This window comes from Natrix helvetica (assembly GCF_964273705.1).
Source record: "Natrix helvetica genome assembly, chromosome: 5".
NCBI classification, from domain to species: Eukaryota; Metazoa; Chordata; class Lepidosauria; order Squamata; family Natricidae; genus Natrix; species Natrix helvetica.
The window spans coordinates 68,721,704-68,740,270 of record NC_138551.1 but is presented as its reverse complement, the minus strand read 5'-3'; the positions used below and the strand labels follow the sequence as shown (position 1 = coordinate 68,740,270).

At 37.4% G+C, this 18,567-nt stretch overlaps 1 protein-coding gene across 3 annotated transcripts in view; it reads right to left on the bottom strand.

Moving 5' to 3' along the window:
* Positions 1-2,983: 2,983 nt before the first annotated feature.
* PTPRE (protein tyrosine phosphatase receptor type E) overlaps positions 2,984-18,567 on the bottom strand; it is a 142,733-nt gene continuing 127,149 nt past the window's right edge. For all 3 annotated transcript variants that reach the window (XM_081955333.1, XM_081955332.1, XM_081955334.1), the window contains 8 exons: positions 17,048-17,197; positions 16,125-16,218; positions 15,839-15,915; positions 14,488-14,622; positions 13,417-13,542; positions 8,633-8,784; positions 5,800-5,935; positions 2,984-4,871 (listed from right to left, as the gene is read on the bottom strand). In XM_081955333.1, the coding sequence (XP_081811459.1) occupies positions 4,797-4,871; positions 5,800-5,935; positions 8,633-8,784; positions 13,417-13,542; positions 14,488-14,622; positions 15,839-15,915; positions 16,125-16,218; positions 17,048-17,197 (945 nt within the window). In that variant the 3' untranslated portion in view covers positions 2,984-4,796. The remainder of the gene's footprint in view (positions 4,872-5,799; positions 5,936-8,632; positions 8,785-13,416; positions 13,543-14,487; positions 14,623-15,838; positions 15,916-16,124; positions 16,219-17,047; positions 17,198-18,567) is intronic.

Sequence of the window (18,567 nt, the reverse complement as noted above, 5' to 3'; positions counted from 1 at the left end):
ATCATAATTGAACCCGGGCTTATGTTATTTTGTTTTTATTGTTTGCTGGCATCAATAAAATGTTTCTTTTGTTGTAAGAACTTTAAAATCTTGCAGCAGTCAGTAAGATAGAACTATAAAGTGCAATTTCTATCCAAGTACTATCAATATAATTGGGTTTCATGCTTTTTAGTACATGAGTGTTTGCACATGAATAGCCCAACCAGAACACAGTAGGTATTCTGGTATTACATGGTGCTTCTAAGTTCTAGATTCATGCAAGCCACATTACAATAGAAATAAGACCTTTGTTCATTTTAGAACTACAGTGGGGCAAAAAAGTATTTAGTCAGCCACCAATTGTGCAAGTTCTCCCACTTAAAAAGATGAGAGAGGCCTGTAATTGGCATCATAGGTAGACCTCAACTATGAGAGACAAAATGTTAAAAAAAACCCAATCAATCACATTGGCTGATTTGGAAAGAATTTATTTGCAAATTATGGTGGAAAATAAGTATTTGGTCACCTACAAAAAAGCAAGATTTCTGGCTCTCACAGACCTGTACTTTCTTCTTTAAGAGGCTCCTCTGTCCTGCACTCATTACCTGTATCAATGGCACCTGTTTGAACTTGTTATCAGTATAAAAGATACCTGTCCACAACCTCAAACTGTCACATTCCAAAGTCCACTATGGTGAAGACTAAAGAGCTGTCGAAGGACACCAGAAACAAAATTGTAGACCTGCACCAGGCTGGGAAGACTGAATCTGCAATAGGCAAGCAGCTTGGTGTGAGCAAATCAACTGTGGGAGCAATAATTAGAAAATGGAAGACATACAAGACCACTGATAATCTCCCTCGATCTGGGGCTCCACGCAAGATCTCAACCCATGGGGTCAAAATGATCACAAGAACGGTGAGCAAAAATCCCAGGACCATACGGGGGACCTAGTGAATGACCTGCAGAGAGCTGGGACCAATGTAACAAAGGCTACCATCAGTAACACACTACGCCGCCAGGGACTCAGATCTTGCGGTGCCAGATGTGTCCCCTTACTTAAGCCAGTACATGTCCAGGCCTGTCTGAAGTTTGCTAGAGAGCATTTGGATGATCCAGAAGAGGATTGGGAGAATGTCATATGGTCAGATGAAACCAAAATAGAACTGTTAAGTAGAAACACAACTCGTCGTGTTTGGAGGAGAGAGAATGCTGAGTTGCATCCAAAGAACACCATGCCTACTGTGAAGCATGGGGGTGGCAACATCATCCTTTGGTGCTGTTTCTCTGCAAAGGGACCAGGACGACTGATCCGTGTACAGGACACAATGAATGGGGCCATGTATCATGAGATTTTGAGTGCAAACCTCCTTCCATCAGCAAGAGCATTGAAGATGAAATGTGGCTGGGTCTTTCAACATGACAATGATCCCAAACATACCGCCCGGGCAACGAAGGAGTGGCTTCGTAAGAAGCATTTCAAGGTCCTGGAGTGGCCTAGCCCAGTGGTGGGCAACCCGTGGCTCGGGAGCCACATGCGGCTCTTTACACCCTTTAATGCGGCTCTTCTGTGTGCCGGGTGCCCGCTCCCCTCCCTCCTCTCGGGCTTCGGAGGGAAGCTTCTGCAAAAGCCTGGGCGAGTGACAACCAATTTTGGTCCTATGACTGCAGAATGCTGCAAAATACCATAAATGCAGGCCAGTTGTTGAGTGTTTCAAATGTGATTGGAACACTCAACAAGGTGACCACAGTGTGTGTGTGTGTGTGTGAGTGAGTGAGAAAGACAGACAGAGAGAGGAACAGAGAGAGGGAGTGAGGGAGGGAATCAGAGAGAGACTGACAGACAGACACACACACACAGACAGAGAGAGAAAGAGAGGGGGAGGGAGGGAGAGAAAGATAGACAGACAGAGAGACACACACAGAGTGAGTGATTAAGTGAATGAGTGAGAGACAGACACACCCACATACACAGAGTGACAGAGAGAGAGGAAGGGAGGGGAGAGAGACAGAGGGAGAGACAGAGACAGACACACACACACACACACACAGAGTGAGTGAGAGACAGACAGACACACACACACACAGAGTGACAGAGATGGGGGAGGGAGGGAGAGAGAGACAAAGAGCCAGAGAGAGAGAGAGAAAGAAAAAGAAAAAAAGAAAGAAAATGGGAGAGAGAGATGAAATTAAAAACAACATACAAACCTTACTCAAACTATCCAAGGAAATGCAAGGCCAATGTTCACATTAGTGGTTGTGACTTTGTCAGTCAATGTCAGGATGTAATTTTCTCTACATTGTAAGGCAAATTTTACGGAATTTAACGTTATCGATAAATAATATCGTTCTAAAGTTTTTGTTTTATTAGTTGTGTTATTTGTATCCTCCCGACCTATGTGGATACTTGCATGCAGAATATTCTCAATAAAAACTTATTGAAACTAAAAACAGTGTACCATCCTATGTATTTTCGGTTTTAAAAATGTGGCTCTCAAAGTAAATTTCAATCGTGGTTTTGGCGAGATTTGGCTCAGTTGAAAAAAAAAGGTTGCCCACCACTGGCCTAGCCAGTCTTCAGATCTCAACCCCATAGAAAACCTTTGGAGGGAGTTCAAAGTCCATGTTGCCCAGCGACAGCCCCAAAACATCACTGCTCTAGAGGAGATCTGCATGGAGGAATGGGCCAACATACCAGCAACAGTGTGTGCCAACCTTGTGAAGACTTACAGGAAACGTTTGACCTCTGTCATTGCCAACAAAGGATATATAACAAAGTATTGAGATGAACTTTTGATATTGACCAAATACTTATTTTCCACCATAATTTGCAAATAAATTCTTTCCAAATCAGCCAATGTGATTGTTTTTTGTTTTTTTTTACATTTCGTCTCTCATAGTTGAGGTCTACCTATGATGCCAATTACAGGCCTCTCTCATCTTTTTAAGTGGGAGAACTTGCACAATTGGTGACTGACTAAATACTTTTTTGCCCCACTGTATATGTGCACTCTGGAGATAAGGAGCAACTGGATATTTGGGGATACAGTGCAGGGAATCATTATTTCATTTATGTGCCTTGGGTACCAAAAGAACTCAAATGATTAAGGGCTTTATTGTGAATTGAATATTGAATATTTGACTTCAATTAGGCTTAAAAATGATAGCTGTTTATTAACTTTTATTACCTTCAGTATAACTTAGCAAGTGATGAATTAATTTAGATTGCTTACTAAAGAGATACATTTTTTTATATAAATGTAATATCTGGCTTTATAGCTATTTATGATAACAAAACAAAATTTCTAGTATCAAATATTGATCAGCTGGTTTATAAGTTAAATATATTTTCTCTTAATGCAATAAAATGATAACTTAAAATTGTATTTTAATACTAATTAAATTTAAGAAACTCCATATTTACACTATGGTATTAATCGAGAACTTGCATTAAAACAGAATTTTCTAGAGTCCTATTTTTAAAAATATACATTTTTTAAAAAGTTAAAACGATATTGTATGTTGTTGCTTATGGAAGATTTGTGTTCATCTCTATTCTAGTTGTGCTTAATTATAAAGATCAAAACAGTACCAAAAAGGCAAATGAGTCTAATTGGTATTGATAAAATAAAAATACATATTTAGAATATTATCATATTCTGGCACACTTTGTATATTATCTACTTCAGTGAATTCTCCACATTAATATTAGTGATTTTGTATCAGGATCGAATATATTAATGACCACAATAGCATCAACATAAGAAAACAAGAAACAGACGTAAATCTTATTGAAATGAAAACTCAAGAATTTTTTAAATCTGTCTATAGAAAGCCCATGTTCCTTTCAGTCTGGATGGTATAATATCTTTGTGGTGTAGTCATTAAATGATGCTTGCTTTTAATAAAATATTGCTCAATTATAGCAAGATGATTTTTAGCTCTAAAAATGTACTCTTTTTCCTTTTTTATATAAATAATAGGGACTATACAATAAATTATATAAGATTTTAAATTAGAGATAATGAATCACAATTTTTCATGCATTTAGGCAAAATATGGAAAAGATTCAGCCAAAATTAAGGAGATATGAAGTTCTATTAATATATTTTGCTTTTATATGGGCTCAGAGTGATCAGTGGGCTGTCTTCCAAGCCACTGATCAGATCTATATCAGTTTAATTTCAGAAACAGTGCTTTTAAACATTTAGCTGGACTCAAAGTTCCATTAATTTCAATTGGAAATATTTAAGCATATGCTTATTAAACCCACTGAAATCAGTGAGTCTTAAATATGCCTAACATAGGCTGAATTGTGCCTGTATTCACAACAGTATATACTGCACTATATTGTACATGGGCCTCAGTTCTTTAAAATTAAAACCAACAAAAACACAAAACAGTGACCTAGATATGGTTGTTACACATGCAGACACAGTTTTTTGCACATATTTCTTCAGTTGAATTAGTAGTCCAACATGCAACTATATTCTGTGAATACAACTTTCCTCCTTTATCAACCAGCTGGGGTGAATATATTAAGTCCTTTCAAAACTATACAAATCCCATAAACCAGCTCTTTCCTTTTGCCACCAAATAGCTGACTAGAAGTTTATTTTATGGTATGAAAAGAGTCTGTGCATACTCTTTTGGATCAGGGTTGAAGCTTATTTGAGTCATACATACACCTGAAGAGACATTCAAAGCAAAACATACATAATCATATGTACATTTAGATTTTTTTTTAAATGGAAATAAATTAACATGATTTACAAATCTTTGTACAGATGATTAAATTAAAAAAAAGTGACAGGCATTTTCACTTGAAATTGGCATAATCAGAAAATATATCAATGAAATCTTGTACCACCTTGTAGCAGAATTCATACTGTTCCTGCAGGTGCAAAAAAGAGACATTATTATGTTTGAACTCTGTTGAACCGTATTTAACTTCAAAACTGTAGAGTCATGATAAAATATACAGATAAAATGTTTTTCACTTTTTGTTACATGTTTCAGAACAATTATCTATCAAATGACACAGGGGTGTCCAAACTTGGGAACTTTAAGACTTGTGGACTTCAACTCCCAGGATTCCCCAGCCAGCATGGCTGGCTGGGGAATTCTGGGAGTTGAAGTCCACAAGTCTTAAAGTTCCCAAGTTTGGACACTCCTGGCCTAGACTAAGACTACTATGTGTAAAACAATGAACAAAACAATTATTTCCTTTGAAGAACTATTTGAATGAGAAATGAATCCTGGTACTTGCATATGTTTTCATTAATATGAATGTATTTTCAGTTTATTGGCCTACATTTGAGCCTATTAATGCAAATTCACTACTCACTTTAGAACAAGTTTTCATAGAACAAACAAAAGGCCTGTTCTAATTCTTGCTGCTGGCCAGGATGAAAACTGAGTAGATGTTTTAATCTTTTGTCTTTCTCTTTTTTTTTCTATGCTCTTATTCATAATTGGTTTCCAGCTCTTTTAGAAAATAAGGGGATCTGGAATTGTATCCTAACATAACGTCTTAGGCATTCTAGAACTGGGTATTTTTACCATTGGGGAGGAATTTTGAAGTAAATTTATACAGGTACTCCTCAACTCACAACGGCAATTGGGAATTTCTGTCACTAAGTGATATGGTCCTAATGTGTGACAGCATTGCTTAGCAATCCTTGCAGTCATGGTTGCCATCAACTGAGGCCCATAGTCGCTATGTTTGAGCAAACCAATTCTATTGTATGAATGTAGATAAAGCCTCTATTTTGCTTTTAAAATATTAGTGCCATATTATCAATTGTGGTGAAGCAACATACCAGTGTTTGCACCATATGAGGTCTTTGCAGCCGTAAACTCTTCACAGCTTGAAATACATCTAAGAGTCCTTCAGCTTTGACTCGCTCCAAAATATTGCTGAGTGCTATGAATGTACCTGTTCTTCCAGCTCCAGCACTACAAGTAAAGGACAAATAAGTTGGCCTATCATATGCAGAAAAATAAAACATACTACATGCAGAATTGAGTCTCTGCTAATATAAATAGGCTTAATAACTCTATAGTTCTTTGCTTTTTCAGGAGTACCAGATATGGCATTCATTCTGTAGATTTGCTGAAGTTTTACAGACAGTATATAGATTTTATAGAACCTTCTTCCTGTTACTGTAAAAATACGCTTTTTAAAAATTTAAACTTTAAAATTGTTCAGGGAATGAATGCTGTTGTTGTAATTAATTCCTTATAAACAAAGTTTCCTCTGGAATACATTTATCCATTCATCAAGATCCAGAGGAAGTTTCACTTGAAAAATGGGGAAACGATAGTTATTTCAGTGTCGATTGAGAGTGTTCTTCAACTTTGTAGAACAATATAGAATTAGGAATTGGGATATTTCAGAGCAGTTTGAAAAAAATTCCAACTTTCACACATTTCTTGAATTGTGTCTCAATTTAGCTTGTTGTTGTGGTCTGCTGGCAGCAGAGTCGGACAGTGAGGAGATTGGAGTGGAACATGGGGCAGTCCTGGAGTCTGGAGAAGGCTTGGAAGAGGACTCTGCATCGGAGGCAAAGAGGGGGCCAGGACCATCTGGTAGTTATGTGCCGCCTCTGAGGCCTCCAGAGTCGGACATCAGCAAGGCAGAGGAACAGGCTCCCCCTGTTCCTTTGACTCTTTGCTCCATGTGGCCTTGCCAAGCTAATTGCCAATTAAGTCTTTGGAAGTGTTTCAAGAAAGATAAAGGGGGGTGCTTATCAGCCTTATCCCGAAAGACTTTGGCAGCCTACTGTAGGACTCTTTACAACTATTTGGAACTTATTGCAGGCTGTGAATGAACATAATTCACAGCCTTTGAAATAAAAAGAGGGTTTTTGGGACTAAATGTGTGCTTTTTACTTTATCAGGAAGCCTAGGTCAGTACGTTTGTGTCAACTGTTATGATGAAATGTTTACTAGATCCCAGGAAGATGGAGAGGGAAAGAAGACTCTCACAAATAGAAATCCTTCATCCAGGGGAAAAGTAAGCATGAGAAAGAGGCTCAGAATAACTCCACCGTATTTACATTAGTTATAACTGATCTGGAGAATTGCTTTGGCAACTTTTCAAGATTCTGTTACATTAGAAGTACTTTGTTAACAATAAAAATATTTTCTATTCTCTTTTTCAATATTGATAATTTATGAGCTTAAAGGAAAGAATAAATTATAATTATAGTGAACAAGATTAAATGAAACACATCTTCAGGAATCTGAACAATTTATCCAGTTAGAAGCAAAGGGATATTAAGATGTGTTAACTAGAATTTTTAAAATTCTTCTTGGGTTGCAAGTGCTGCAGATGCCCTGGAGAATCCTTTATGGAATCATGTGTTAAGTCTTCTATAGAATTGTGAAGTGCTACACCACCACACCATATGCATTTCATGCTATGATAGCATGATGTATACCATGATAGCTCTTTTTCTACAATTCACAATGGTCAGCTATCCACGCTGTAGTAACTGCCAGATTACTCTGTTTTAATATGGTGCATGCGAGACAGAGGTGGTATTCAGCAGGTTCAGACCTGTTCTGGAGAACAGGTAGCAGAAATTTTGAGTAGTTCGGAGAACCAGTAAATACCACCTCTGATTGCCCCTGCCCTTATCTATTCTCTGCCTCTCGAGTCCCAGCTGATTGGGAGGGAATAGGGATTTTGCATTACCTTTTCCCTGGAATGGGCAGGGAATGGAGATTTACAGTATCCTTGCCTTGGAATGGGATGGGAATGGAGATTACAGTATCCTTCCCCTGCCATGCCCACAAAGCCACGCTCACAAAGCCATGCCACACCCATAAAGCCACACCCACAGAACCAGCAGTAATTTTTTTTGAATCCCACCACTGATGTGATACCACCTTTGAAAAAAAAATTGGAAATTATACGTTGTTCACAAAGTAGGAACCAGATCAAAAGTTATATTACATTGTGCTTTTTTGTTAAGTCCATTGACTCTCTTGTCAGTTTTTAGGATCAATTGACTGATGGCTATTTTTATCTCATAGTCTTTTAGGGCTTGGGACCAGATTATCTGAAGCATCATCAGTTTGTATATCCTGGCAAACCTATAGCACGCATGCCCGAAGTGGCATGCAGAGCAATGTTGTCTGGCACAGGCGACATTACCTGTTCCTCTTCCGGATTTTTGGTGCACATGTGACGATCAGCTGGCCTTTGTGAGTGCATCAGTGCTGGAAACTGGAAGAGCTGGTCTTCATTTTCCGGCATGAACATGCGCACCGGCCAGCTGATTGTCGCATGTGCATGCACACCATTAACTGGAATACTAGCTGGCCAGCGCACATGTGCATGCCGGAAACCCAAGTTCATTTTCCAGCACGTGCATGGGCAGCTCCTCTTCTGGGTTGTGGCACTCAGTGCCGAAAAGGTTTGCCATCCCTGGTATATACCCTTGCCATCATACTCATGCTCATCATTGGCCAATTCACCTGCTTCCTTATCCTGCAGCTGTAAATATAGTATGCTGGAAGAAAGAGTTCTCAATGTGAAATGTTCTTTCAGATACCTTACGGGCTCTACTTCAGAGCAAAAGTCCTTGCTAGCTTTTCAAAGCTGCAAAAGAATATGAGGAGAAAAATATGTAACAATGGGTTTACCTGCAGTGTACTGTAATGGGATGGTTTCCTGTCTGCTGTTGCTGTTTCTGAACAGCTCCGATGAGGTCAATCATACCTTTCCCTTCAGTCGGAATGCCTATCTCAGGCCATCCATGAAAATGAAACTGTCGAATCACTCTGCCTTGCTTCTCCTGGTTATTCAGAAATGAGAAAGCCACAAGTTTAAAATAAGTAATGGAAAGAAATAGTTTTAAATACCAAAGCCTTGTCTGCTTTTCTGAGAGTAATTCCATTAGACATAGCAAGACTTACTTTAAAAAAAGGTTCATAAAAGCTTTCAGAGTCTATTACATGCTGCAACATTTCTATTAGTGACAAAAACTATGCAAGAATATCAATTCTTGATTAAGGTTCTGATCAAAAAAGGTGTTAATTATAGATGGCTCATACCGGAAGGTTTATTGTTTACATGGCAAGGACAAAGATACAGAATAGATACAATTGACAAGGCAGAAGCTTTCTATGCAGAACATTTCAGAGAAATGGCTGAGAAAACTGGAAAAGAAGAATTATTGGTGCAACCACTGGAGACACCTATAATTGAGACTGAAAATGTAGAAGGAGCCTTAGGCGGAATTGATAAGGAAGAAGGTGCGGTGGGCGGTGCAAATCTCAGAGAACAACGAGAACCCAGATCAACTAGAGCTATAAATCCTTATATAAAGTATAAACATGGAGGAAAAAAAAATGATTACAATCATAAATGGACTTAACTCCGCAATTAAAGGAAGAAAAATATTTCACAAATTAGAAAAACTAAAATGCGACTTAATCTGCCTATAAGAAGTGCATATTCAAAAGAGACATGAACACCTACTAACACAACCAAAGCTTGGGAAAATATTTACTACACTGGCGAACTGCAAGAAAAGAGGAGTGATCTTCTATATTAAAGATAACATTCCAGCGAAATTAATTCATGCAGATGAAGAGAGAAGAATTTTGATGGTGGAAATTATGGATAATATTAAAAAAAATACTCCTAATTGGAATTTATGCTCCTAATGAAAAACAAGATGAATTTTATAAAAAACTGCACACAAAAAAATTCGGACTTGGACTATGTTGATATTTGTATGACGGGAGACTTTAATGGCATTGTAAACCAGAACATGGACTACAAAACACACAAAACAACAAAGTTAAATAGAAAACTGCTTCCGAAATCCTTCTTTAGGATGATAGATGAAATAAACTTAAAAGACATATGGAGAGAAAGAAATATTATAAAAGAACAATATACTTTTTATTCAAACATACATTCATTATTTTCCAGAATTGATATGATATGGGCTTCAACAGAATTGATTTGTAATGTATAAGAAATTGAGATTGAAGCAAGCACATGGGCAGATCATAATCCAATTACAATTAAATGGAAAGGCCAAAGGATAAGATCTAGATGGACATTAAATAATATCACATTGAAAGAAAAAGATTTTATACAGAAAATGGAAAAAGAATTGGCTTTTTTCTTTAAAGAAAATAGAAAAGAAGATACATCAATGCAGAACCTTTGGGACACAATGAAGGCTGTTATTAGAGGCCTGATAATAGACTATACAAGGAAGAGAAACTGAAAGAAAAGACAAACGCATAAAGCCCTAGACAATGACTATAAAAAACTTGAAAAAGTGTTACAGAGATTGCCACAAAAAGAAGATGTTAAAATAAAAATGGATATAATCAAACATAAAATAGATCTACTGGAAAAGGAAGAACTAGCACAAAAAATCAGAGGCACTAAACATAATTACTTTGAAAAAGCAAATAAACCAGGCAGATGGTTGGCATATAAATTGAAAAAAGAGAGAGAAGCAAAGAAAATATTCCAATTAAGAGACGATCAAGGACAAATTCATTATGGAAATGCTGAGAAAAATTATGCAATTTATATCAACTACTACCTTTTTCTCTTAACTGCTCAATGTAATATTAGAAAATAGATTAAAAATAATATGTATAAATCTATATATGTATGTATGTATGTATGTATGTATGTATGTATGTATGTTTGTGTGTGTGTGTGTGTGTATGTATGTATGTGTGTGTGTGAATATACCATATACCCATGATGGCGAACCTATGGCACAGGTGGCACGCGGAGGTGGCACGCGAAGCCATTTCCTAGGGCACGCGAGGCGTTGCTCTGTCAGCTCCAGTCCGCATGCGTGCGCTGGCCAGCTGATTTTTGGGCTTCATTTTTGGCCATTTTTCCCCCTTTCCTCTGGAGCACGAAAAACAACCCAACACGCAAACCGGAAGTTCGGGAACGGACTTCCGATTTGTACATTGGGTCATTTTTCTCTGGAGGCTTCAGGTTTCAGGGTTAGGACTAAAAAGGACAATTAATATAAATCCAATGAAAGGAAAGAGGCATAAAAGACTTCCTCCCTCTCTGTCTCTCCCCCCCGCCTCCTCCCGCCTCCATCAATACAGGGCTCAGTGCTCCTTCTTCACAGCCCGCAGCTGCGGGTGCCTGCAAAGCCAGGCAGGAAAGGAGAAGAAAAGAGGAGGGGAACTCTCCAAGAGTGAGCAAATAAAAAGAAACACCGAAACATCTGCAGCTTCTGTGACTGTGAAACAGGACATCCTCGTCTCTTTGCTCCCTGGCATGCTTGGCCGAGGATCCCCAATCCGTCTCTCTCTCTCTCTCTCTCTCTCTCTCTCTCTCTCTCTCTCTCTCTCTCTCTCTCTCTCTGCGTCCCCACCCCAAATGGCTCAGCGTGAACTGGGAGGAACCTCGCAGAGGAAAAGGAGGAGGAAGAAAAGGGGGGCGAGAAATGGAGGAGAAAGAGGGGGAGAGGGAGAAAGAGAAACAGAGAAAAAAGAGAAATGCAACAGAGAAGATACTGATCCCCGGGGGGCTTGCTTTTAAGAAAAGGGTTTGGGGGCTTGGACTTGGTGTGTTCAATAGATCTAAGGGTTAAATAAAATGGCAGAGAGAGTTGGGAAGGGGGAGGTAGAGAACGTCAATTCCCATGGAAAATGAGAAGCAGATTTCAAGAAAAGGTTTCATCCCACAGCAGGGCTGTGGGTCATGGAAAACAGGAAAGTGTCCGGTTTTCCACTGGGTGATCTGCTACTTTTCCTCCTCTATGTTTTTCCTGGCTTTGGGGAGGGGGTCCTTATGTTGTCATATGTCCCCCACCCTCAATCACCCACCCAACAAAGAGAAGTTCCGAAAGTGCCAGCAAAGGGAGCAAGGAAAGGAAGAACCTAAGTTAGAAGATCCCAAATGAAGTTAGAAAGGCTGGGTCCCAAAACGAGCTGGCTTAACTGGGATAGGGGAATAGGGGGTAGAGCTTCACCAAGAACCCTCCTCTCCTTTTCCCTCCTGAGATCACCCCCTTTCCCCCCAAAAGCAGAGGGCGTCAGTATTTAGAGGGAGCGTCTCCCAACTTCCCCCCTTTGTGTGTCACTCTTTCTCTCTCTCTCTTCCCCCCCCCACTTCTCTCCCCCCTTTCCTTCCTCCTCCTTTTCCTCTGGTTCCCCCCAGTTTTTCATGCTGAGCCATTGGGGAAGGGCAGAGGGAGAGAGAAAGAGATGGCTTGAGGGGCGCAAAGAGATGGGGCCATCCCATTTTGAGAAGCCTCCCTTCCCAAAAGATCACTGAGGGGAGGAAAGGGAGGATACCCCACCGCACTCAGTGCTGTTTTCGATGGGAGGCTTTTCCCCCCTCTCAAAGCTGTTTCCCTTAGCAAAAGATCGCTGAGAGGAGGAAAAGACTCTCTTCGCAAAAAATCGCTGAGAGGAGGAAAGGGAGGATTCCCCACCCCACTCAGCACTGTTTTCGATGGGAGGCTTTTCCCCCCTCTCAGAGCTGTTTTGAGATGTGTGGTTAAAAGGGGGGGTGTTGTAGGCATCCACAGAGTGAGTGCTTGGGGGGGTGTCTCGTGCGCATATGCAGGGGGGTGCGCGGGAGGAGCATTGCATTATGGGTGTAGGCATGTGAGTGCATGCGACAGCGTGTGCGGACACAATTTCGGCACCCGAGGAAAAAAAGGTTAGCCATCACTGCCATATATATATATATATATATATATATATATATATATATATATATATATATATATATATATATATATATATATACACACACACACACACACACACACACACACATACATACATACATACATATATATATGTAGTATTTTTAATCTATTTTGTGTATGTGAGATATATATATATATATATATATACATACACCCAGAGTTACCATTTTTAACATTCTCCAGTAATTTGAACACTAAACTGATGAAGGGAAGTTCTTCATTAATTTAAGGATTAAATAGAATCAAATGAAATAAATATCTCGCATTGGTGCTGTCACACCATGCATACAAACATATATGTATGTATGGGTGTATATGTATTGTATATACTGTACTTATATACATACAGGTGTGTATGTATAATACACACATAGAGACCGGGCATGTATATGTGGTGTGCGTGCATGTGCGTGTAGAAGAGGTGACTTTATTTCTGACTTCTGCAGTATATATCTTCTTTCTTGTCTGCAAAATGTAGCCAAGTCAACTTGTAAACTTCCACTGTTAGCCAATTACAGACGGGTATGATTCAATTTCTCGGCAGTAAAAATTTCCCTTATTGTTTATTCCTGATAGAATACTATTGTTAAAATTAGATTTCATAACTACTGACCAGTCTGATAAATATGAAGTAAAATGTATTTAATACAAGAGTAAAAAAAACAAAACCCAGAAGTTTAAGAAATAGGGAAATTTGAAGAATACCTGGTTGCGTATAATCAAAAAGTCTCTTATGCTTATAGTATCAACAAGCAAGTCATTCTTAATATCAATGGTAATCTCTCCATAAGAAACAGAACCTTCTGATGGCCAATACTGAAAACATTTTTCCTGTAAAATTTAGAAACAGAAAAAAAATGCTTTTAGATTTCTTGTTGCTATCTAAGCTGTATGTCAATTATTTCTGGGAATGGTGATTTACAAATTAATCCCAATCTTCCCCACCCACTTATATTGTACCGTACCATATTATCCGAGTAATGAAAAGAATCGCACCAAACTGGGTCTGATATCCCAATTAAGACCAAATATACAGAATTCTTACTATAAGGAAATTGCATCATTAACATCTGAGCACACAACCACACCTAATTACCTGTCATTTGATTGTATCTTCCTCTGAATTATGAGAACTTTTGGGGGACCTTGGCTATGGCACAGGGTATGATAATTTAGATTTCTACATTTTCTGAAAACATGTGATTATAACGTACTTCATGCTTTTGCAAACCGTCTGTCTGTCTGTGACAGAGCCATAGTAGCGCAGTGGTTAGAATGCTGTATTGCAGGCCAATTCTGCTGACTGCCGGCCGCCACCGGTTCGAGTCTCACCAGATCAAGGTTGACTCACCCTTCCATGCCTCTGAGGTCAGTAAAATGAGGACCCAGATTGTTGGGGCAATATGCTGATTCTATAAACTTCTTAGAGACGGCTGTAAAGCACTGTAAAGTGGTATATAAGTCTAAGTGCTATTGCTATTGCTATAGACAGGTGTTTGCCTCAGCAGCAATTCAACAGTTTTGCTCCTTCACAGGAGATTTCATGATTTATTGAACAGTTAAAATCCTGGTCAACGGCAAAAGCATCAATTGTAGTTCCACAGCCTCAGGACTGCAAAACATTTGCTAGGACAAATTCATGCTAGGCCTGTTGAGGAACTACATTTTACAAATCAGTGTTAATGATGTATAATGAGTTTCCCATACTCTTGTTCTGTTTTTTCAAAAAATATTAATAACAAAATATTTACAAGATACTATACAAAATGCTCATACTTGCTCCCTTTCCAGAACTTCTGTAAGCATAACAATGGTGTGGCATTTCCACTCCCACACCATTCGCCAGAAGTCTTCCACAGTATGAGGAAGAGGTCCTTGAGTTGCAATGAAATAATCCTTTTGGCGATAGCCCTAGACATAAAGAAAATTTTATCCTTTGACAATGATCTAGATTCTCTTCTGTTTGAAAGGAATTTTATATTAAATAGATCTATCAGAATAGATGTTTTCTTTAAAGTTCTAAAGGTCCTTCCAGTCCCACTCCCATTCACTCTGATCCACAAATCAAAGAAATTAATTAAGCAAATTTAGCCTAAGTCTTCACTGAGGCTTTTGTATTCTGCCAGTTACAATGACTGAAAAGAAGACATGTTGGAGCGTGGCACCAAAGAAGGCAAGGGTTGTTAATAAATAATGAACCCTCTTTCATCTGAAAGGAGGATGTGAGAGGAATACCATTATGTTGACTACATCACTAAACAAGAAAACACATGACTTCTTGTAACAATAGTGTTGAGGTAGCCACAATGGCCAAATTTATGGTTGGAAGCCACAGTTTACAAAACGCAATGGTTGGTTTACTTTAACAAAAGTCAAAATCAAAGAAGTGATATTATGTTTACTGCCAATGTGTGTGGCTTTTCCTTTACAGTTGACCTTTGAGGAGATCAGAACCATAGAAGAGACCAGGGCAGTAAATGACTCTTCTCCTGTATATTTACATGTATTTAAAATGTCAAATTCATTAAATATAGTTAATATGATCATTTCTCAGGCATGTGTATAATGTTTTTTCCTCATTTGTCCTATTCACAATACAATTAGATGGCAAATTTTGGAGATAACTGTGGTGTCAGTCAAAGCATTCTGAGCATCATACACTTCCATGAAGCTTAGAATATACAACTTTGACATAGTGCACCATGTGAGTTCAATACTGTGTAATGGACAGTCATCTATTGATGAACGTCAAGAAAACACCAAGAAAAAACACATTCTTCACCAAAATAGACAGAGAAAAGTTTGACAGCAGCGAAGAAAGTTATATATTTCTATTCTCAATTTAATAAAATAAATCCTGCCACAGTAAAAAGTAAATTAAACTTGATTCTAACAAAAAGGCAAGGATGTTTTTTATCAATTGATCAATTATGTTGATATTCTAAATACAAGGTCTTTTTTATTGTTATTAAGAAGCTCCGGTTCCTTTATTTTAAATTAACAGGTTATTAACACATAGTAATGCTGAAGGTCATGGTCTTTTCTAGATGAATTTTAAACAAATATTCTGGAAAAGGTGTTAACATCTCTTACAGTATGTGCATTTTCTGTACAGAAAAGTACTTACATCTATAAAGGAAGCATTGATATAATCTGTGTACTCCTGACCACGTTTCATTGAAAGAATCACTCTGTTAAAATCATCTAGAGGACAAAAAAAGTAGACTTTGTAAAATTCAAAATGTTTTATAATCAATAATAACATAAGTTATGGTCAGCAAGCTTTAATAAAATTTAGTTATATTTCAGTCTGCAATGCCACCTGCTGTTGCTTGTAAAACATTACAATATTCTATTAGGTAAGTTTTTGTCAATTAAATTATATAATTTGAAAATGCAATTTAATTTCTTACATGGGATTATTTGGATAACTCTTGCTTTCTTCATATTTGCTGACAGATTACCAGTTCTCATGTTTTCTTTCATTATTCGAACATTTGTTAATTTCTAAAACAAAAGTAAAAATTACATAATGACTACAAATGAAAATATGAAAACTCAATGTGAGAACAGTAACAAGTTCAACCAAAATGTCTTAATCATATTTTCTTCTGGAAAATTCTGCTTGATAAACCAATATATCATATATTTACATTTGCACTGAAACTTTGTTACATACTTCTATATAAGGAAAATTTAAAATATCTACCATATAATGTCTACTTAGTGTTGATTGGTCTATAGGCTGTATAGGAAGTTAAGTGTAAGGAAGTTAAGGCCAGTTTGTTATACTATACTGGTTAAGGTACTTTGGGGGAGAGAGGAGAGAGAAATAAAAATTGTTTTCTTTTTTTTAATGAAATAGCATCAGCTGAAAAATTCACACACCTATAAGAATCTAAAAGAATGTTTTATTGAAATAGTTAACAGAGTAATTTTTCCTTCACCAATACAAATTTATTTTTGAACATGACTATTTTTTTCCTACTTAACACTATCAATGTACTTTGTACTCCCAATCAATTTTTTCTTTTTCAAATATTTGCTTGGGTAAGGTTTTTGTTTTAATATTTTCTTTATGATGCTGCTTTTATTTTCATAGTACTTAGTTTCAGTAAAAAAAAATTAAAAGCCTAGAAATAATAACTTCAATTATAACATTTTGGATAACTTGATATTTTAGGTATAAATAACTGAGAGATATTGCCAAAAAAAATCAAATATTTTAGGAGAAGAAAATTAATGTATTAAAAAAAGAAGTATTGGGTCAATCACCAAATTACATTTTAAAAGTGTACTTTGTTATCATATTTTATAACATTTTTTAAAGGCTTACTTTAAACTCTTCTTCCAATCCTATCTTAACAAAATTTGGTGTAGTGCTATTTGATGGCTGCAGATGTTTTTCTAAGGACGATACATCCAGTTCTGTGTCTCCATAGAGGTAGTATTCAAGTAAGGCTTGATATATGAAGGAATACTGCATCTGTAAAGAAACAGAACACTCTAAATCACAACCTTTGAAGCATTTTTAGTTAAATAGAATTCAGCAACATTGTTTTAAAATTAAAGATTTCACTTATTTTTACAATGTGTACAGGTAGTCCTCAACATACGACCACAATTGAATCCAAAATTTATGTTACTAAGTGAAGCATTTGTTAAATGAGTTTTGTCCCATTTTATGACCTTTCTTGCCACAGCTGTTAAAATGAATCATTGCAGTTGTTCATTTAGTAACACGGTTATTAAATGAATCTGGCTTTCCCATTGGTTGTGCTTGTCAGCTTGTCGTAGAAGGTGATCACATGACCCTGGGACACTGCAACCATGATAAATATAAGCACCCAAATTTTGATCATGTGACCTGGGGATGCTGCAAAGATCGTAAGTGTGAAAAACGATAATGAATCACTTTTTTCAGTGCCCTTGTAACTTTAAACATTCACTAAATGAACTGTTGTAAATCGAGGACTATCTGTATAGCCTCCTCCAGTCCCAAAATACTCTGGATTTGGAAATAATAAAATAAAGCTGAGAACAGGGCATTACAATCATATTTAGGCAGTAAAAATCAACATATAATTCTGATTCATTAGTGGCGACATTCAACTAAACAGCACTCCTTTCACTAACTTTCAAAATGCCCCTAGAATAGGGTTATTTGTAATTCAAGGGGGAATTACATTAAATGGGGCTGCCTCCTAGAAGTCTGCCACCTGGCCTACAATCTATGAACCTCATGAAGAGGTGAGACTTGGAAAAGTGTCTCTCTGTAGAACTGAAACAGATGGATATATTTCCATTTTCATTAGATATTGCCTTGTGCAGTCCAGTATCATGCTGCAACAGGCTTTTAAGGTGATAATTAACACTTTGAATTGAGCCAGGAACCTATTGGCAACCAATGCAACAAGTGCAGGATAGATATATTCTCTTTGACAGGACTGATATGTCAAGAGTATTTTTTTATTGCCCTGAAGGTATGGGCAGTTTTCAACCTACATATTTCATGCATGCCCATAGTCCTACTGCACATTGGTGAAATGTACTGTCCAAGCTGCTGTTTGAGGAGCTGATTTTTTTACAAAAGTTACAAAAGAGGTTAAACTCAAACCTTGGTAGCCTGAAGTCTTAAATTCTACATCTGAGACTTAAAGATCGAGAGTGGTACCTACTTATTGCAAACTAGCATGAATGTTCTCATAACAAAAACAAAATAAAAAAGAGGTCAGGTGATATGGTAAAAGCTGCAAAAATCTAACAAGGAAATGAATATAATCCATCCCATCTCCCATTTGATAATCTTAAAATAGAAACAAGAGCCTATACAGAGGGTTGTATCAATTATTTTGT